General features: G+C 41.4%; 1 protein-coding gene across 3 annotated transcripts in view; it reads right to left on the bottom strand.

Annotated features, from left to right (window-relative positions):
- SYNE2 (spectrin repeat containing nuclear envelope protein 2) overlaps positions 1-21,770 on the bottom strand; it is a 179,467-nt gene that overhangs the window by 63,407 nt on the left and 94,290 nt on the right. For all 3 annotated transcript variants that reach the window (XM_077783923.1, XM_077783922.1, XM_031504904.2), the window contains 16 exons: positions 20,671-20,856; positions 19,546-19,668; positions 17,806-17,988; positions 14,025-14,150; positions 11,522-11,716; positions 10,899-10,973; positions 10,189-10,308; positions 9,334-9,441; positions 7,929-8,141; positions 6,053-6,220; positions 4,951-5,070; positions 3,913-4,025; positions 3,147-3,288; positions 2,107-2,238; positions 1,402-1,554; positions 941-1,150 (listed from right to left, as the gene is read on the bottom strand). In XM_077783923.1, the coding sequence (XP_077640049.1) occupies positions 941-1,150; positions 1,402-1,554; positions 2,107-2,238; positions 3,147-3,288; positions 3,913-4,025; positions 4,951-5,070; positions 6,053-6,220; positions 7,929-8,141; positions 9,334-9,441; positions 10,189-10,308; positions 10,899-10,973; positions 11,522-11,716; positions 14,025-14,150; positions 17,806-17,988; positions 19,546-19,668; positions 20,671-20,856 (2,367 nt within the window). The remainder of the gene's footprint in view (positions 1-940; positions 1,151-1,401; positions 1,555-2,106; positions 2,239-3,146; positions 3,289-3,912; positions 4,026-4,950; positions 5,071-6,052; positions 6,221-7,928; positions 8,142-9,333; positions 9,442-10,188; positions 10,309-10,898; positions 10,974-11,521; positions 11,717-14,024; positions 14,151-17,805; positions 17,989-19,545; positions 19,669-20,670; positions 20,857-21,770) is intronic.

Below are 21,770 nucleotides of genomic sequence, written 5' to 3'. Positions count from 1 at the left end.
GCAGATTACTCTGTCACAATGATCCTCTGTGACTGTAAAAATCTGGGAAACTGGTAAGAGAATCACATTATTCTCTTTTGAAAATGGGAAAATGAGCCCATTACTGGGGACTGATGGAGCTCTCTGGATTCTGCATACATAAACATTGCAAGACCAGTTCTGTGGCTGTTTGGAGACAACATCCCAGTGTTCCTCAAAAGGGCTGCTATATTATTCAGCAGTAAAGGGCCAGAATGACTTGCAGATGATGAGCACATTGGAGTTTTACTGTATTTCAAAGACCAGACTCTTCCTTCCTTAGTTCAGACTAAAGACCTGATATGAATATTTTCCAGCAAGAGTTTTAGATTTAGCCCATCACAAGAATCTAAAGAAAAGCTTCTCACAATCTGCTTTTCCAACAAAGAACAAAAGAAAGAAAATTTGTGCAACTATGGCTTCTGTGGCACAAAATCTAAAGGAATAGTAAATGCAGTGGGGTCAAAACAACCTACAACACATTACTAAAAACAGCCCAGTGTCAGGCATGGCACCACAAGGGAGGAAGCCTGCCTCTCCTGAGGACACAGCAGCTGAAAGAATATATGAAACCCTCCTTGGCCCAGTCCCTACACACAGAAACTTGCTTTAGGCTGCAACTCATCCAGCATGGGATCCCAGGTTACCTCCACATTTTCTGCATGAAAATTTTCTACTGTGATCCAGGCCTGTGTGGCAGTCAGCATTGCAAACAGCACTGTAACCAGCAAAATTAATCTGCTTCTTGAGAGGCCAAGACAAGTGTTTTAAGTAGCCAAAAAAAAAAAAAAAAAAAAAAAAAAAAAAAAAAAAAGCCAAAAAGAAAGCCCATTAGAGGTTGTTCATCTATAACCCAAATGCATTAACACTGACAAGCCTAACAGGTGCTGTGAAACAAGATGTGCATTTGGCAGTGGAGTACCAGGTAATTGCTATTATGATCCAGCCCAGCTTTCATGGAGCTGCTCCTTGAAGCAGTGGCAGCTTGAGTTTGTTCCAGCCGTGCCTGCAAGTTGTTAAAGCACTCGCAGAACACATCTGTGCTCCCACCAGCACAGCTGATGGACTTCAGAAGATCATCCTTTTTATCACTCAGATCAGCATGAAGTTTTTGCAGCTCCACAGACAGAGTCTAAAGGGATGAAAGAAAAACAACATGAGTGAAAATGGTCTGTGCAAGGCCTCTTGCCTATAAGAGGCAGCAGGACTCGAGTTGGTAATTGTTAAAAGCAACAGGCCCAAATCTGTGCAATACAAAATTGTTTGGCAGCGTTATTCCTGAATAAGCCAGCAGAACAGAGAGGAAATACCAGTCCGTATATATTTTGCTGTAACAAAAATCCACTGGGGTTTCACCCTCCCTGAAGGATTTGGGGCAGTTACCTCATAGAGAGCCTGCTGCACAGCTGCCTCTTCAGTGGAGAGCACAGAGGTGTTCAGCATCTCCTCCATGTTATTCAAACACCGGCTGATTGCCAGAAGCAGCTCAAACAACTTTCTGTCCAAATTGGAAGAGACTTCCTCTGCCACATTATCCTGGGTGAATGCAAGCCAGTTTTCAGTACTTTCACTCAAGGCATGGCTAAGATTTATTCACTCATATAAGGTTAGAGATTTGCTCAGCTGATATTAAAATGGAATTAATGAAATACTGAGAGACAGACTTGGATATATGCATGTAACATTCAGAGCTGTCAAGGTCAAAGCCGAGACAATGACCCTTTATGTAATGGACAGTGGTTGTGCTCTTACATGTCTCTAATCTCAGGCATGAGCACAAGAAGTTTGTCTTGTCAGCTCCAATCCTGCAGACTAACTGAAATAATTCACAGACTCCTTGCTTTATGCAGTTTGGGGATTTTTACCCACACTAGCAAACTTTTGGACTCAGGTAGAAGTATCATAGTGGAGAACTTGGAATGTTTCCTTTCAAAATCCTCAACCTATTTCTACATTACAGTTCATGCCCAATACAAAAGCTCCCTACAGTGAATGCCATTTGCAATAATAGGATTACTGGCTGTATCCCAGTGTCCTGTGTCTAGAATCCCTGTTTTTTTTGCAATGCTTAGGACATGCAATTTTTACCTGTGCATGCACTACATTTGCTTCCTGGCTTAGGTCTCCCAGCTGGACAGTGTAAGTTTTCAGCTCTTCCACAGTTGGGGTTCCTGCACCTGAGAATGTGCCTCGAGGCAGCACGTTCATCTTTGTTGTGATCTAACATTTGGAAAAAGAACATTGCAGTTAGAAGAACAGCTCAAATGAAGACAGGCTATGGACAACAAAATAACACTCCTGTCAAAACGTTTTAAAAGATTCAAGGTACTGATACAAAGCAGCTGGATAGCAGGACTCCCTTTTCACTGGCAGAATTTGGGCAGGCTGTGCCTTGATGGGAGCTTGACTGAAAAAGGTGCCTCTGATTCCCAGCTTTATGGGCTACAGCTGTAGTTTGGGTTAAGTCAACCCTACTGCCCACTGCAGGGTAAGTCTTGCCTGAAGGAGAGCTAACTTCCATCCCTTTACATGTCTGATTTTCTTCCACGTGTTGCAGCAATTTCAGAGAACAGAAAATCTAATAATTCTAATTTAGCATGAACAAAACTGTTAATAAAAGGAATTATAGTTTTATCCAAGCAGTAAAAGTCTGCAGTCTGTTCAGAACATACATACAGCTCAAACTCTGCTTTTTATGTATGATAATGAGAGAACATAATGGTGAATGGCAGAACAAAATTTAAGCCAGAGATTTGCTTTGACCAGAATGTTCTCACTTGTGGGAACTGAGATTTCAGCCACATCCACGGGAATCAGCTGTGAGCTTGCTGGATAATTCCCTTAGTGCTCTTGGAAGAAGTAAGCAGATAACATCTACTCTGAAAATTAACCATAGGGGTTCACCTAAGTGCTCCCACACTGTGCTTAGCAGTCACTACTTCAGAGACATGATTTACCTCAAAGTAAAATTAAAAGACAATTATGAAAACACTATGCACTAACCATCTCCTCTGGAGAATCATTGCACAGTTTTCATTTATCTGATGGAGAGCCATGCTACTATGACACAGAAAGATACACTAATTGCTATCTACACTATCAGAGTGTTTTATGGAACTTAAACAAACCTGAGGTTCCACAAGCTGGCAGAGAGGAGATTTCATCTTTGATGAGAGTTCCTGCTGTAAATACTGCCATTTATTACCCATTTGATCCTTTGGAGCTAAGGTGGCATCAGCCTGCTTGCTCTTTGAGTCAGACTCCCCATTGCTGTATTGAGAAAATATTGTTAGAATGAAAATTACTGAAGCAGAGTAAGTAAAACTAGGTTTCTTGTACAAGATTAGTTTCTCCTGCTCCTGCCTCAAAAGCAAAGTGAAACCAAGTGCATGTACGATTATTAATCCAAGCTTTGATAAACTTGGACTTTCCCCTCTGCATGAAATATGCCAGGAGCCTGCTGGCAGCCTCCACCTCTGAAATGACAACCTGGGGAGCACAGTCCTGTAGGAAGTCCTGGTTCAGTGCTGGAAGGTGCCTGATCCCAATGTCCCCTCTTCCAAAGCTGCTGCCTTTACACTGCCTGGGTTTGCCTGAGCATTTGTAGAGCCATGGCTGTGAACAGAGGGCTGATTTAGCCTGATTTAGCTCATGGCAGGTGTCAGTCCTGCCTGTTAGTGAGATCCTGAACCCTGGAGTCAGCTCAGTATCTCAGAAGCTGTCACATCAATGAGCCTCCATTCCTCTGGACTGTTGAAGCCCCAAGCTTCTGCCATTTTTCCTCTCAAGGCACACAGAACCAAAGAACAGAATCAGGGTTGCCACTGCAAGGCTCCAGCAGGTTTAGGCAGTTTTACATCACTGAATCTAGTAACTGATTGTGTTGTTCTGTACCTGGATTCTGATTTTGGAGTCACGTTGTCCTCAAGCTGTGGCTGCATTTTTTCCACACATGACTCAATAAAGTCAATGAGGCTTTTCTGCTCAGCTGCTTTTAATTTCAGGTCCTGTGCACAGAGAATAGCATGAACAGTTATGTGAACTGTAATAATCTGAAGTGATGATTGCGCTTTTTCAATCACATTTTATGTGAAATCATTTAGCAAAGAAAGTAAGACTACATCTGTCAGAATAAAATGCAGTTTATGTACGAACATGAATCTACAGAACAAACTATTTTCTGCAAACATGCATTTTTATGGAATATATTTCTACCTGAGCTAAAGTTTTAGAAGCAAAGTCCAACCATAAACAAATTACATACAGAAATTTAAACACCACTGACTTCAATCCTTACATAAAGAAACAGGCAAGAGAAAATGGGGATTTGATAAAATATGAGTTTGTGTTCCATTAGTTAAAAGGAGAGTGTCGAGTGAAAAGTGAGCAATTCTAGACGCTCAAGCTGGACCATTTTCCCCAGCTCTTTTCCAACTGCATGGAAAAGGCAAAAGTTAATTTACAGTTAGCAAAATAGAAGTAATTTGCAGAGCACAGAACATTACAAGTTTTTTGTATTGTGTTAACAACAACCTTAAAACTCATAGTGAGTTAGCCCATGGGAATATGTTCATAAAACTTTAGTTTCAAACTTACCTTCAAAACCAGTATCAGTGTATAGATTCAATTTCATAATACATCAGTGTTTTAAAGCTAGAACTCTTGCCTTGTTTCACAATGATTCAGATGGCATCACCCACCCCTCCAATCTCCTACCTTTATGATATTACTAAAACTTTTGGACAAGGGATTTTAGGGGTGAGGCCTTTCTCCATCCTGACAAACTCCAAATCCTGGAGATGGGCAGCTGAAACCTACCCTTGACAGAGCTGATCCCACAGGGAAAACTGCAGCAGTTGTAGGAGCAGCTGTCCCCCAGCCCACAGGAGATGTGGAGCACCCCAGCCCCTGGATGGGAGGAGAATTCCTTACCTGTGGCTGCTGGAGCCCCTTGTGCCAAGGCTGTTGGGCAAGGGGCAGCTGGGATGTGCTGAAACCATCAGAGTGCAGGATCTCCAGGGGCTCTGGGTCAATCCTCTCCCTGCTGGGAACCTGTAAAGAGAGAACCATTGTGGAAAGGCTTCTGGACTTGACAAGAGAGCAGAACCCCACAGGTGCAGCCTGGGGAAAGGCAAAAGCCTTGGACTTACCACACACAGAATAAGCAGCACATTTTAAACAACTGCTGCTTTTGCAAAGATTTTTTTCCAGTTCAATCTACTGAAAGTTTCAACATCCTAACCATTCTAACCTTCTGCCAAGGTCCTAACATGTCTCCCCCAATAGTTACTTTTCTTTCCTTGCTTTTCCTGCTAGCATGGTGATACTTTCCTGTTAGCTAGGTGATACCACCAACCTTCCCTCCTTTTTGTTTGACCAAAATACAGGCATGTGCAATTTCTGCTTATGAATTTGGTCATGCATCTGGATTGTCAATCTGTCTGTGCTCACAGAAGTATTTCAACACAAACCTTTACCAGTGCTAATTCACACCAAAGGGACTGTGGCTGCTCTTAAGCAAACACATCAGGTGTGCTTCTCTGATCCCTCACACAACAGAGAGGGAATGAGCTCTGAAGCCAGGAGTTACCATCTCACCCACTGGGAAATTCAGCAAAGACTGTGCAGCTGTGGTGCAGGAGAGCTGATAGAATCACTGCATTCAAGAATTCTTCAAAGAGAAAATTACTAGAAGGTCTCTCTGCTTTGATACTGTCACAGATAAACAACTTGGCCTTTTTGAGGCATTTAAAACCAAACCAAACCCGAAGTCCTTTTCCTGTGCTTTTAGCAAAATGCTGACCTCTGTCACCAAGCACTTAAAGCAGTAAAGATGCTCTTCAGAGACTCATTAAAAATCCACTACTCGTTGCAAACTACAAATAATTATACAGCACTGTAGAGTAGAATAATGGCAACTCTGACATTTCTCCCTTCCTTGCTTCACATGGTGAGCTCTGTTCTTCTGCAACTACAGACCAATAAAGCACCAGGACTCTCAACTCTTGCCCTGCACAACATTCATATGCTTTACCTGTTCTTCACTGTGCTTGTCTTGAAGCATCATCTGGACATTTTCCAAATTGCTCTTCACCTCCTTCAACTTCAAGGAAAGAGCCTCTGTCTTTCCTTGGTAGTCTGCACTATCTCCACAATCTTCCAGTAAAGAAAGGACCTTTTGTTCAATCTCTGATAACCTCACCTAGAAGGGACAGCAGATAAATTACTCATTCTCAGAAGTGCAACATTCCTCTTCTGAGAACATTCTGAAGTCAATGCTCACACCTCCCCTGTCTGAAGAGAAGAGAAACATGCAGGGAAGAAGAAAAATAGCTGCAATCCCCCTAGATTTTATTCAATACAGTCTTTTTATCCTGGACAATTAAATGAATTTTATACAGAGTTAGTCTTAAAACTGTTTCAAACAAGAGCATCTGCAGGAGGCTATCTTAACTCAGATATCAAGTAATAAAAAAGGAGAGCAGAAATGACAGACTCCACTTCAATGCAACCAAGAAGACAATACACTTCAGTAGGGGATAAAGAGGCAATGCACACACAGCTCATATCACTCTTTGGGAGGAATGATGTTGAACTACTACACACAGAAATATTTCCATGTGTCAGCCAGGCCATTGTAAACTGTTGGGATCTGATTTTTGATCCAAGCTGCTGTGAATCGAAGTGCATCCCTGCATACTTTAAACTCACATTCTTATGCTAAGCATGGAGAAAGGTACCATGATTCAGCTGCAAAGTAATCAACTGCAAAAAATTACTTGCTTTACATCATACATCCTTATCTAGAGACTGTTTCTCTTCCATTCTGTGTGTATTTTTCTATGTAGATCTTGACTAGTGAACCCTCTTCTCCTACCCAAGCTCTTATCCTAACACTGAGCCAGATTGTTTGAAGCTGACAGGAATTCAGCCTGCTTGTTTTCACCAGCTGGAGCTGCCTATACTGACAGGAACCCTGAATGGGATCCAAACACAGCAGCTGCTTAGGAGCACTCAGGATCCCAATTCCCACAGAGTTCAGCACCTGAGCACTTGGCTGAATCACAGCCTAAACCCAGAGGCACTCCAATTAACAACAACCACCCAAAACAACAACAAAACAGCTGGTGATGTCTCCCAGTAATTTAAAATGGGGACATTTTGGTACTATGAGTGAAATTTGTTGCTCTAGGTAGGCTCCATGCCTGAACCAAACTGGCACACACCAGACTGGCAGCACAGGGAGCCTCAGCCCTGTTTTAATCTGCACATGCTGGATGCCAGGGCTCCCTCCCACCCAGCCCCTCGTGCCAGTCCTGCTTTCCTCCTCCCATTTTCACCAACAGGTACCACCCACTCCTTTTGTTCTGCTGCCATGGGGGCAAGAGGCTGCCCTAGATGCAAAGCAGTAGGTCCAAATATCACCACTGCTCACTGAGGGCAGGGGGTAAGTCAGTATTTTTCTGTGCTGATAGTTTATGGAAAAAAACTGAAAACTGAAAAAGTAGAACTTAGCAGCATGGAAGGTTTCTTAGACCAGTCCTTTAAATCATTTTGACAAGCAGAAAGTGAAAATGTCAAAAGAAAAATAATACTCTTTTATTTCTAGCTGATTTATCATGATCAGGACCAATGAAAAACTCCCTTTTAATATGACTCGAACTTCACTCAGCCATGATTTTGAAAATAATCCAAATCAAACCTTTACATAAACTCCAGAATTCTACCTAAATCCCCTGGAGGCATACAGATCCCAACACAAAACCCAGGTATTTTAACCAAACCCTGTCAGAGCTGAAGCCCAGCAGTCACTGCTCTGTGCAGAGGGTGAGGGAGCTGCTGGAGCAGGAGAGAGGACAGGCACAGTGTGCTGCAGGCAAGGGGATGGCAGCAGCCATGTCACTCCTTACCTGGCAATCAGCAAGCTGTGGCTCCACCATCTGCTGCCTTTGGGGGTTCTGAGGGGCTGAGCCCAGGGCCATTTTAGTTTTGGCCAGCCATTGTTCCAGCTCTGCCACCTGGGCCTGGCACAGCAGGAGGATGGATTCTGGCTCAGGCCTCCCTCCATCCAGCACTGTCTGCGAGCCCAGGGCGGCGCTGGGCGCTGGAGGCGGCCGGTGGCTCTGGAGCAAAGCACATCAAAGCAGCCTGGTGAGCGACCTGGTTTTGTCAATTCCCTCCCCTCCCCTCAGCAGTGAGAGATTATTAACTTCCACACTCGCAGTGTGGAAACAACAAACCCCAAAACAACCCTGTCGCTGCGTTCCCAGCCCTGCGGTGGCGGGGGTTGAACCACAAACCAAGAAGGGGAAAAGGAGAGAAAAGGAAACTCAGCAGGCAGGTGAGCCAAGATCTGGTGTAACAGGTTTCCAGGCAGCAATTTGCATCTGCAGGGATCTACCTGAGCACAGCAGCTACACCTGAGCACACAGGGACTGCTGACTCACCATTAACCTGCTCTCCCCTGAGGAGAGATGTTTTTCTGTGGGAGTTACACACAAAAGCAGTGCAGTTGGAAGCTGCAAAACAAGCTCTTGGACAACGCTTACAAGCTACTTGTGTGTTCAGTTCCAACAGTTAAGTATGCTTTACTCGTGTTCTAGGTCATACAGTAAAAAAAATTGTGTCTTTTTAAGGACATCTTGTGCAATTCTTCTTAAACGCACTCCTTGAAGAAGCAATATTGCATTGCACGTGTCCATAACGAAAGTCCAAAGTACTTGGAGATAAAGAGCAGTGACTTGGAAGGCTGCAAAGGTCTGTATAAGCCTCCACACATGCAAATATTGGTACTTAGTAAGCAAATGAAGCACAACACCACAAGAACAGAACTACCTGAATGCTCCCATGGCTCCAGAGCACACATTCAGGCAAATGAGATGGCCAGTGCTAGTGCACAAGCTTTATATTAAAATGAGATTTGGCAGAAAAAAAAAAAAAAAGAGCCAAAATGCATTGTCCTAACTATCAGTGTCATCACAGAATGATAAAATAGTTTGGCTAGGAAGAAGCCTTTAATGGTCATCTAGTTCCAGTCCCTCAAACCCCTCCATTCATGCCTGTATGAATGACAACAGCTTCCTTGCTGAAAATGCTCCATTTTTTTTCCCTAGAAAATTGCACTTTCAAGGAGCAATTGAAAATTTATTACCCAGAGTACCAATAGGAAGAGGCCCAGAAAGGATTGCAGGTGTCCCACCACATCATACTGCAGCAAACTGCAGTAGCAAAACCACAATGGACCAGGGCCTCTGCCCACTAGGTAGGTCACAAATCTTACTCAGGAGGTGACCTTGTTCAGGCCTGCAAACTCACCATAGCCAGGCTGCCATCGCCTGTGCCAGGACCTTCAGCAGCCTCCAAAGTTTGCAGAGATGATTCTTCATCATGTTTACTGTGTGATTCAGTTATAACATCCTCATCCTGGAGAGAGAGAGGCAACAGTGGAAATATTTCTTATCTTCCATACAGATGTGGCACTCTGGGACATGGTTTAATGGTGGACCTGGCAGAGTTTGGTTTATGGCTGGACTCAATCTTAAAGGTCTTTTCCAACCTAAATGACTTTCTGATTCTATGTTCCACTGCCTTGTGGTGCTAGAGAAGTCTGAAAGAGCAGCAACCATGCAACAGACTGTGGTCCTGGTCCAAGAATATTCACAAAGAGCAGTCCTGTTATGCCTGTGGCACTGATGTACAGAAACAAACAATTACAGCTGTCACAACTTTACTGAGGCACCATGAAGAGCAGAACAGAATACACCAAAACTGTACCTGATTGGGTGTCCCAGACACTGATTTTCTCATGCACAAAGAGAACCTCTTCCACAAATCACCCCCACATTTTTAGAACCTTTTCAGGAATCAGTCAAACACGTTGCTCCTACTAAATCCTTTGGGGATTTTGTGAAGCTAAAAGGAATTAGAATCATTGAGTCATTTAGATTGGAAAATACCCTCAAGGTCACTGAGTCCAACCAATATGTACAACAGAAAAAGAGAGTCTAAATGGCAAAATTTAGTGTGAGATGGAAGATATTAATATGGCCACCTTGTCCTGCATTTCTACACTTCTCTTGCAGTGCAGCTTCAGCAATACTTGGGACTTGTGAAGATCTTTCCCACAAAGGTGAGTTCCCACCTCCACAGAGATAAACCCAAGTGCATTACCTGAACAATGCCATCTGACAAGGTACCAGAAGACCAGGAGGTTGCACTGTCTTCCTTGAGCCTTTCATCATCTCTTTCTGAAGGCCAAAAGCTTGCATCTTTCTCTGTGGCTGTACTTCCCTTTGAAAGCAGTAACAGCTCAGCTTTAGCTTGTGACCAGGGAGCTCAGATATTCTTCCAGGCACTGCAAACTTCTCCTAACACTTTGCTTTTCTGCCTTGTTTATCTATCCATATTTGTGTTTCCCAAATTCTACCTCTCTTCTTTCTCTACAGCTCTGCTGCAAGATGAATGGCAGCTGGATGACACTGATAATGCTCTCTAGAGACCACAGAATATTCTCATTTTTTACAATATTAAAAAAAAACCCAAACAAAACAACAAGACACTATCTTTCTTTCTCCTGTTCCCAAAGAAATCCTACATGTAAAGAAAATTGCACCAGTGAGGGTGCAGAGTGAGAAACCCTGAAACTGAAGTGCTTGTATCAATAGTGAGGCAAAAGCTCTCCAGGCTGTTGAACAAGGTGCTGTGTAATACTGCACTGGAATATTGGCTGAAGTGCAATTCCTCTGTATCCTGCAGTGATAACATATATTTTAAGTTGTTCTGAAATATTCCAGATTTTCACATTTTCCATAATTCCTGCTTTACCAAAATCTGCTATCTTACATACACAGCTGTATACATATAGAATACACTAAACTCACCTTGCTGTGTAAAGAACAGTCTTCTGATTCTTCATCTAAGGAAGGCAGAAGAGATATCACTCCTCTTTTTTTCAACTACAAAAACACACAGAGAGAAGCAACCCAATTAATCATGACAACAGCAAAAGCCTCTTCACTTCTGCTTGTAAACCAAAAAAATTTACCACTTGAGATCCACTTTTGGAGAAGCATTGAACATCTGGCAACCAACATTAAAGTGACTGAAAGCTACAGGTTCTAAGCACCTCTGAAAATTGGAATTTGATGCTGTTAGGTTGCAATAGCACAGCTACAAAAGGGACAAATTTCATTTTGCCCCATGAAAATAATTTGTTGAAAATCCCAGAAAAACTGGTTATCAACAAAACTACAAATGAAGCATTTTGGTGTTGATTGATGAAAACTTCATGTTGAAAGTGAAGGATGCTAAGAAATAACCAGAGGCACACCTCTCCTACCTTCTCCTAGACATGTCTCACTCTCTGTCCTTCTGAACACAAAGGGGAGGAGAGACAGTATTGATTCACAGGGGCAGGGGTGCTCCTCTCTCACATGCCACTCCTCCAGGAGCAGGAAGGGTTATTTACCTCCCCTCTTTGGCCCTCAGGTGAGTGACCACTTACCTGCTGAGCAGGAACATCAGTCCCAATCAGGTCACTCTGTGCTAACACAGAGGCTGGAGGTTCAGCTGCTGCTTCAGGCACTTCTTGCTGTAGGCACTGGTGAAGCTCAGACATGGAATTTTTCATCCTGGTAAGGAAATCTTCCTTTCTTTGGCACAGCTTTATGATTTCTTCTTTTACAGCTTCCATTTCTCCCTAAGAAGCAACAACATCTGTAAGCATCCATTTTCCTCATTTAACCAAACAGCAATGTAACAGATGACACCACTGATGTATCTTACTGGTACTGGAGCTACTTCCCCCTTCTCCTTTTCCTTTTTCTGGGCTTTGGGACAGTTCCCCATTGTTACTACAGGAGATGTCCAGGTACATGCAAACCAACAGCAAGAGATTCAGCTCAGAACAGCCCTTGCCACTTGGGATGCAGAAGCTGACAGTGTGGAAGGAAATGTGGCAGGCTGGAAGGAATTCTAACTAGGTCCTGCATATCCATGAGAACACCAGCTTCCTCCAAAGGGAATGCAGATGGGCTACATTACTCTGTGTGTCACAGCAGGTGATGGTACTTCCAAGCACCTTCTCTGGCAGCCCGACAGTGAACACCTGGGAAAGCCCTGAGGAGGGCAAAGACAGCAAATGAGGGTAGCTTAGGGCTCAGTCTTTGCTGAAGCTGGCCCAAAGGAGACAAACCATTTGGTGGGTCTTGGGGATGTGGTCAAAATTATCCCATGTCTTTGAATATAATACTGGGAGAAATAAATGGATCCCAATAAAGCTTAAGGAAAATATTTAATGTTCTGCAGAGACTAAACAATAACCCAAGTAACTGCACTAACAGAGGGAGAAATAAATCTGTCTTGGTCTCTTTCCTGGCCATGACTATTACTCCAGCCAGTGTTCTGCCCTTAGAGTTTTCTCCAGGGCATTCCTTACCATCCAGCCTCCAGGTGAACCAAGAAATCCCAGCAAATAACAGAGTAAGACAGGACATGGAATGAATTGTTCTACTTACTCCATCACTGAAAGTGCTAAAGCTCATTGAAGCACTGTTACTTGCTCAGAAGACTGAAACCTGGCTAAATATCCCTTTGCACACTGGGCTCAGTGATCACAGGCTTGAAGTGAGAACAGCACTGGCTCCACACCACACTCTGTCATTAGTGATGTTATGCAAGTAATAATCTGTGGCAGATGAAAGCACTGAGACTGCTGCTCCTGTCTCCACTACAGCTTCTGTTAATAGCTCTGGAATGGCAGCATGACAGCAAAGGTGGAGGGAAGAACTCCAGCAAATTTTCAAAGGACATGGGAACTCTGCTCTGACAATGCTTTCTTCCTTTTGTACACTCAAAACCACAAGATAAAATCATCCAAAGGTAAAGCAACGAAAATGACATTGAAACAAAGAAACAGACATCCATGACAATTTGGCATGTTTTTATAAATGCCCACTAGGAACAATATATCTATTTATTTCACTGCAGGAGACCTGCCAGCAGTGATTTGCCAGCTACTCTTTTGCAAACTTAATTAGCCATAACCTCCTCAGAAACCAAATCTTTCTTAAAATCACTTCTTTTTTTGAAATCCTTCAGTACGCTGGGCAATTCCACTGCCCACTTCTATTCATTCAATGCTGTATCTGACAAGTTTTCTGCTAAAACAAGAACTATTAAACATAAAATCCTACACTCAGAGACAAAAACAAGGAAGAATCAGGAAATGAGTCATGCTGAGCACTACATCAAGCCTCCAACATCCAACCAGCTGACAGCAGAGCAGCTATGTACTTAGGAGCCTACTGAGTGATTATAGTTATTAGGCAAGTACAATCCAAGTGTATTAACTCTACTGTGAGTGACTGGAAAAAACTGAGCATTTCAGAGGCACTTTATAAATAGTTATTACATTTAATTAGTAATTTCCTGACTTCTGCAGTGCTATCCTTAAAACACATCTTATTTTTGCATTAAAAGCATCAATTCATCCATTACAGAAAGCAGCTGACTGTAGAGAGAAAAGCAACACATGTTTACCAGTGATGAAAACACAGTGTGGCAGTGAGGACAAAGAAAGAAGATTAATGAATCTAACCCTAACCAGAATCCCCAAAAGTAGCATTGCATAACCAGTGATCAGAAAGGGACTTGGTTCTCTCCTTAGGCACTATCCCAAGCTGCCACCTCAGGAAAATTAGCAGGATGCTGAGCACAGGTAAACTCTCAGTGCTGCATATTGTTTCACCAAAACAGTTGTTGTGAAAACAGCACCCAATTTTTCTTCCAAGTTGATATAGGCATAAATGACACATCAAAATCAGTAAGGAGTATGCTGTGAAAGATATACTTGCAAAGTAATATTAATTGTAATTAATTGCATGGTCACACTATGGCATTCAATTGCCTGCTTGACTGTGGAGGAGGGAATCATCACTATTTCTCAGTGCTCTGCATCATCGTGATTAGTGCTAGTCAGGATAAGGAATGGAAAGAATGAAACCCACCTCTGGACAAGGAGTCTTCTGAGCCTCTGGTTGATCTTCATGGGATATTTCACCCAAATTGTTCTTTAGGAGTTGTTTCAACTTTTCAATTTCTTGTTCACATTCTTCTGTTTTCTTTACAGTTTCCTGTGAAATAGAAGTCTCCATAAATAATTTTGAAATAAGGAGTACATAAACAAACAAGTCAGTAAGGAAGCAAAGTTGAACTGAAGAGTACTGAAGCCTCTTTTGTACCTGCAGTTATGTGTACCAGAATCTGTGTTTGTTCTGCTAACTTTGCACAGCCCCATCCCTCACTAAGTTCATTATTCACTTGCTAAAAACAAACAAGCTGCTCTACCCACATTTAAGTATGGTGGAATATTCTATCTACGAACTCCAGAGCAGAACTTGGAATTTGGCTATCGAATGGAGATGGAGCAGATTTCACCACATTCATTACAATTTAGGAAAGATTGTGAAAAAGAGAGAAATTAAAGGGTTTCATATCAAGTAGAAAGCCTAACTGGTTTTTACTGGTGCTCAGAACTGCCAGCTAGTTCTGCAAAACCAAAAATAAAACTGACCAAAAATGAACTGTGCTGTACACCAGGCAAACACTGCAGCTCAGATGATAACCCAACCACACTGACTATTTCAATACTTGCAATAAAAATTATAAGCATTCCCACCACGTGAACTACTTCTGTTTACATGGCTTATAGGAAAACATGTTATAAACAGCAAATTCACTTTTACTTTGAAAGTGACAGCAAAATCTCTTGACCCCCCCCCCAGGCTTTGTGTTTATGCAGAAATGGGCAATCTCCCCACACACTCATATTTGTCAGTCACAGCCATTAAGAAATTGTCACATCTACAAGTCAGAATATTTTGTGAAAACACTGAATATGCACAGAATTTGGTGGCTCTGTGTTTCTGGACCCAGAGGCTGACAACCAAAGAACAACAAAGGGCTGTTCCTCAGGGGCCTGCAAAAGGTAATAAGGAAACCATGAAGCCACCAGGCTTGATCCTACTGTGCTGCCAGCAGCACCTGAATGACCCACCAGGTCAAAGACCTCACTGCAAAGTGTTCACAGACTCTGCCTCTCAGAGCACAGACTCTTCCTGCTGTCAGCAGCAGCAGTGCCATTTCTTCAGTCACTTCTTCACAGCAGCACTCCCTCTCAAGAAAATGCAGGCTAATAAGGTTCTAAATAACCATTATAATTTTACAGGAATTAAAAGTGAGAAGAAACTATTTTCCACACTTAAAAAAAGGAAAGCCAATTTGAAAGGGAGGATAGTTGTGGCCTATAATCTTAGTGCCACAGGCAAAGAATCAGAGAGGAAAGAAAAAGGAATAGGTCTTCTGCTCTGTTTTAATGAGAAAGTAAAAGAAGACCTCCTAAAAGGAAGATTGTCTTATTCACACCTTCAATTCAATATGAATAGGACTGTTTAGTAATAAACTGAGTCCTACCTCAAATTTCCTAGACTATCTAAAGAGTCTGAATATTTCATATACAGACTCCAATGTCTTCTGTCATGGACCAGTACGTGAATATAGTCACTTACCTGAAGATAATTAATTAGTTTCTGCCTTCTACTCAGGGAAAAGAAAATCTGAGTGTATCCTTTATCCAATATAACAAATTATGCCACATATGTGGGACTGGATTTCTTCCTACAAGTGCTGCCTTTCTTTTGAGTTATTTCCTGGTTAGCAATTGCTCTTTACTTTTCATATTGTGGTAACTCCAGAAGACCTACCCATGGAAAAGGCCCACCTACCCACGGTGTATTTGTTTTGGAAGAGCTTAGTGAAAATGAGACCAGTAAATCATCAGATATGCAAATAACACCACACTCTTGCACTCAAAACCAGTAAAAGCAGATGTGGCTTCCAAATCTTCTTCCTGATGACGTTATTTAGGTGTGGAACTTAACAGACCATAATAAAAATTCAGAGGGCAACATTCCACAGAGAACTAAGTCATTTAAACTCCTGCCCCAGAGCATTTTCAATACCTATTACAGGCTTTGTTTCTGACTTACTGTTTCAGGTGTTACAATGCAACTTAATTATACAAAAGTTACTGGTGCAATATTCCATTGCCTCATCCATACCAAAATATGGGCAAAGTCATCCAAAGACTATCCCCAGGGGGGGAAAAAAAATGTATATATTTGTATAGGAAGCATGGCTCCCATTTGCTTTCCTCTCTAGCAGTATTCTTACCACCTTTTTAATGCAGCACTCAAAATGCCATGGTTTAATGGCTTTATCCTTTGTTACTCCTTAGCTGGTGCTACACTTGTATTGTAGTACTGCTGCTTTCAACCCACTCAACTGCACTGGAAAATCACTTTTGCACAGTTTGATACACTAGCTGCCAAGAATTGCAATTTTTCCAATCTGTTTTCTCACAAAGAAATTTCACTCAGCTACAGATTGTTGGGTGTCTACAAGATAAAGGCAAATGCTGAGCAAAAAGAGGTCACAGCTTTACAAAAAGGAGAAAAATCTAAAATTTGACCTAATACTGCACAAAACCCAGTTACTAGTGTCATTAGAACAATTGATAAATGGAAAGCACCCTGTTTCTGATGCTTTTAAAGTGTTTTGAAAATTCTCCATTATTTGATCTGCTAACTCTAAAAAAGGTACATTTTACCACGTCCATTTTTGGACATAAGAAATTGATTGTATGGACCAAAAAAAAAAAAAAAAAAAAAAAAGAGACTCTAGGGATTAAACAGATCTAATATAGTCACTGCTTTTTTCTGACTCCAATCATGCAGTAGTCATGTGGCATGTTTGAGATTTTCTCTTAATTTCTCAAAGTGAAAATCAAAAATGAACATTCCAGTTTTAGCTGTCACTTGTTTGCCTGGCCTCTGAAGCGCCCATTTAGATGTTTTAAAGCATTCTGCCTTACTCTAACAGCTTAGGAAAACCAAATAAGCAAAGATAATGTAACATCGTCCCAGATGCTGTCAGCATCCTGCCAAGAAATAGATGGGTCACACGAGAACTTTTAATTCCTCTGCTGCCGTGGGAACCTGCGTTACCAAACTCCAGACTTCCTCCAGCCTGAGCAATGGAGCACAACCAGGGCCTGAATTAAAAATTTCCCTAAGCTGGTAGAACCACAGTGCTCAGTGAAGTGCAGCACAGAGACTCCCTGAGGTTTGGAGCTGTTCCATAACTCTCCCTGCCCCGAGTTAACACTCCCTGACCCGCCAGCATTGCCTTCTCTGTTGTTGTTTCCCTTCTGTTTCCAAACCTGGCCTGGCCAGCAGCATCTCTAAGACCCCATCACATGCTGGCCTGCCTCAAAACAGTGAATTAACCACAAGACAGCTGTAGGGTCACTTTCCTGGCTCACTGATTTGGATTAGTACAAGACCTTCTGCTGTCAGCAATTGCTGTCTAATGGCTGTCAAGAAGAATTTCCATGGTCAAGGTGAGTTTCAGGAGTTGAACGCTGCAGATGTGAGCACCTGCATCTAACACTGGACTCAAATCACCAGTGCAACACCTTAGCCTTCTCTCCTTCTACAGTATATTGTTAGCTGTGACTGAATTGGAAAACTGAAATGTATGTCAAGACTATTCAGTGTGCTTTGTTGCAGGATCAAATTAAATAGGAAAAAAGAACTAAAAAAATCCCCAAACCATTACACAGAAGATACAGTAGGTGTAACTATATGGCTGCAAAAGCAATAGCGTTTAAGGATGAAAATTACTTAAATAAAAGGTGGTACAGGTGACCATAAAAAAAAAATCAATTACCTCCAGTAGCTCATTTTGTTCCCTAGTAATTTTTTCTAATTTCTTCAATTCTCTCAAGAGTTGTCTTGCTCTTTGGAAGACTGAGAATGGTTGCATTTTTAGCCCTGGCAGCCGAAGACCATCTTCATAGGACTGTATATGAACAATAGTTTTCTGCATGGGACCAACATGCTCAAGTATAACCTGTCAGGATAGAACAGAGATTATGGATGTGATATTGAGTTAGAAAAATCCACACCATAAATTTATACTACACTAATGATGAGGAAAAGCCCTCTTTGGTGAATTTCCCATTTAAGAAGGAAGAAATTTTAATGCTCATATGGACCATTCATTTAAGAGTTGGAGTCTATGATCCTTGTGGGTCCCTTACAACTCGGAATATTCTGTGATTCTTGTTCTTGGAACAAGTACATGAAAATACACATTGAGCTTGTCTAAAGCAAGGCAAAGATACAAGTTACATTTACAATTCTGTTTTTTCTGTATATACAAAGTTGCACAGTGACAAAAAAGGGCCTACATTCAGATTAGTTGCTATTCACTCAGCAGCTCATTTCAAAGCAGAACATTTATTGGCAGTGAAGATAATTGAAGTGGTGCAAATTCTCTGATGTCACTTTAGGCAAATTCTGGTTTTTGTCTTTTGTCTAGCCAAGCAGTTATTTTATGCTGGTCCTAAAACCAGTCTTATCAACAGAGGTGAGATAATGAATCGAGATGGAAGTCAGCAGAAACCCCTGAAGGTGGCTCTCCTGTCAGGGACAGCATTTCATATCACAATACTTGGAGTGACTGAACAGTTTACAACCACCTTGATCAGTCTGGGATGAACAGAAACGTGCAGTTTCATAGCACAATACATGCTTTATGGAAAACTCAGTGATCAATTTATGAAAGAATGGCAATAGCAGCTCAAAACTTCTTGGTTCTCCTTAAGAAACATGAAATCCTACTGGGACCTCATTCAGCAGCAAACTCCAGAAGAAAAAAATAATATAAATACAAACCACCTAAAGGCCTTTTAATTACTGACATTTTTGTTAAACTCCCTCTCAAGAAGATTTTGTTTTAAAATGCCCCAGTGGAAATAGAGATGCTTATTCTTTCATTCATAAGCCGACTGTATTAGGAATTTTTTTGCACTATCCAGGCTTTGATTTACAGTAAGGAAGCAGGTGAACATTATTTTCCAGAAAATATATTACTTCAGTTTTTCCATGTAATGTAGTTATTAGAAAATTGCTCTCTGGGTAACCAAGCTGCACAGCTTTGCTGTAAGAGTTACACTGCTATAAGAAGTATGATGATATTTTTATTCCTCACCCAAAACTGAACCCATGTTTTTTGTATTTTAGGCAGATAAAACTGTGGACTGTATGTGGCGTGAAATAAAACAATCATCTGCTAAATTTTGCCTCAATTTTTGGAAAAACAGTTTCCTAAGTTCAGATTTCCATTTGGTGCCAAGTGGAGCAGTGTGCACCAAGTGTCTCCTGAAAATCAGGCCATAAACTTCCCAAAAAATGGAGATCCTCAAATGTGGCAGCTATGCCTGACATGTGCTTCAGTTACACACTCGAGTTCTCTGTGGCCATATTCTTAATAGTGCTTTAATTTTAAGAGTTTTGTGTTCAAAGCATGACTGTGCTTCTTGAAAAGGTCTCTCAACAGTCTCACCTCAGGGTTTACATTGATCAGGGAAAAAAAAAAAAAGCCTAGATAGGAGTTTTCACAGACCTGTCCATGTTTAAGTTGGTCTTTAGGAGAAAATTCTAACAGATCTTCTGATGACAGGATTGTCTTCATTTCTGCAATATCTTTCTCAAACACTTTCACATGAGATTCAATGGCATCCAACTCCTAGATTTTGGGAACAAAGAAAGTATTTATAAATAGCCCAACCACCAAAGCTAACTTGCATTTCTGTCTTCCACTTAAATTTAAAAATAAATACTGACAAATAAGTTAAACATATGCAGGCTATGTTAATGGATGCTATCGATCAAATGGCTAGTTGTTATAAATTACTTTAAGTCATAACTTCTAAATAAATTAAGTATTCAAAATCATCTGTTTTAAACCCTGAATATAGAAATGAAATATCCTTAAAAATTCACATTAGAAATTACCAGTAGTGAGAAGACAGTCTTCTAGTGGTGATAGTTATCAGAATAGGAAAGTGCTACAATTACACTGGTGCAGCTTCCAGTAGGAAGATACTTATGTCAGATGGAAAAGGAACCCACAGGCACCTGTTTGTGAACTCTCAGAGAGTCACAAAGTAGATTAGGCTGGAAGGGACCTTGAACGGTCTCTGCTACCCATCAAACCAGGGCACTTGGGGTCTGATCCTATTGAGATTTGGGTATCTCTTGTTGTGGGAATATTACCCCTGCCTGGAGCCCCTGATCTAGTGTTTGACCAATTTCACTGCAAAAAAAAAAAAAACCCAAAATTAAAATCCCTCCTCCTATGTAGATGTAATTTCATTTGTTACACTTGGGGTCTGTTACTGCTCATCTTTTTGCTGAGCACCCCAAGAACAGCCTGGCCCAATCCTGTCTGTGATCTCCAAGCATGTAGCAGCAAACAGTAGCAATATCAACCACTCACCCCAAGCTTCTGTGGGCTGAACAGAGCCAGGCTCCAAGCCTTTCCTCCTACATCCTGTGCTAATCCTGAGCTTAATTAGTTACTGAATGCCTTCTAATGGTTTGTTTAAAAAAAAAAAATAATCTCATTGCTTGGCACACCTACAACAACCAGCACTGCACCCTGTTTTCCATGCAGGTGATATAATCTGCATTTCCTAACATATGATGAAGCTCTGATAATAGGCAGTTATGGGTCACCCAGACTTACATCAGCCACATGCAGGATTTGTGGAAGAATCTCTGCAATCTCATGCTGTAAAGCTGCTACATGAACATCCATTTCCTTCATCTGTTGTGTTACACTGGTAGTTTCAAATATGGGTGACAGCTCCTCCAGCTCCATGAAGATACCGTGCAGAAGATTTTGCTTTTGCTCTGAGTCTTCCAAAGCCATCTGGGGACAAAGTAGAAGCTTAGTTTGATACATAAGGGCTGAACATTAAAGTTATAGAGGTAAGGATTAGAAGGAACAAAATGCTCCAAAAAATATCAGGCCAGTTGTGTGTGATGTGAGGTCTTTTCCCCTGCAATGAACTGGATGAACTGCAGTGAACACTGACGTGAAGAACAGTGAGGGCTGCAAGAAATACACATGATCCATTTGTCTGGGTGTGAAGGAAAGGACTGAACGCACATTTCCACTCTAATGCATTTCCAAATCCACTAGTTTCACAGCCCAGCCCAAACAAAAACATTCCATTTCACAAACACAGGAGACAATAAGCTTTTGCCACAAGAAATGTTCATGGGTTTTGGAAATCACATTCTCCCCATTGTGGCTACATGTTTTGTAACACATCAGCCCAGAATGGGCAGCTACTTCCTGTCAAGAACTCTTACTAGTCTTACTACAAAAATCTGTTTAGAACACCAACTTTCTCACTTGGTCTAAGCCAAGGAGTGGATGCACAGAAAACTCTAATTTTAAGTACAAAATTGCCCGATTTTTTTTTTTTTTTTGGCACTGGCCCTGATTTTCCTTGTAATGTTACAAACATTTGATTTTTAAAATTACCAATCACAATTACTTTCAAGAAACAGTGAACACAATCTTCAAAACCACAACTCACTTCAAAGTTTCCATCTAACACACAGACATCAGTAAACCAGCACTTTGCCTGTTTGGCTCATATACAGTATAGAAAGAATCTTATATATGCAGGCAGTAAAAACTGACCATAGCCACTCAACAGAAGACAATCACACATTTCTGGAAATTGTAAAACAGTTCAGCATTTGCACAAGATAGGTGTGTCCAGCACAAAAAACATGTGTATTTCATGAGTCTCAACTATAAATATTTTTCAC

This window comes from Lonchura striata, chromosome 6 (assembly GCF_046129695.1).
Source record: "Lonchura striata isolate bLonStr1 chromosome 6, bLonStr1.mat, whole genome shotgun sequence".
Classification (NCBI taxonomy): Eukaryota; Metazoa; Chordata; class Aves; order Passeriformes; family Estrildidae; genus Lonchura; species Lonchura striata.
This window is presented reverse-complemented; position numbering and strand designations above follow the sequence as displayed.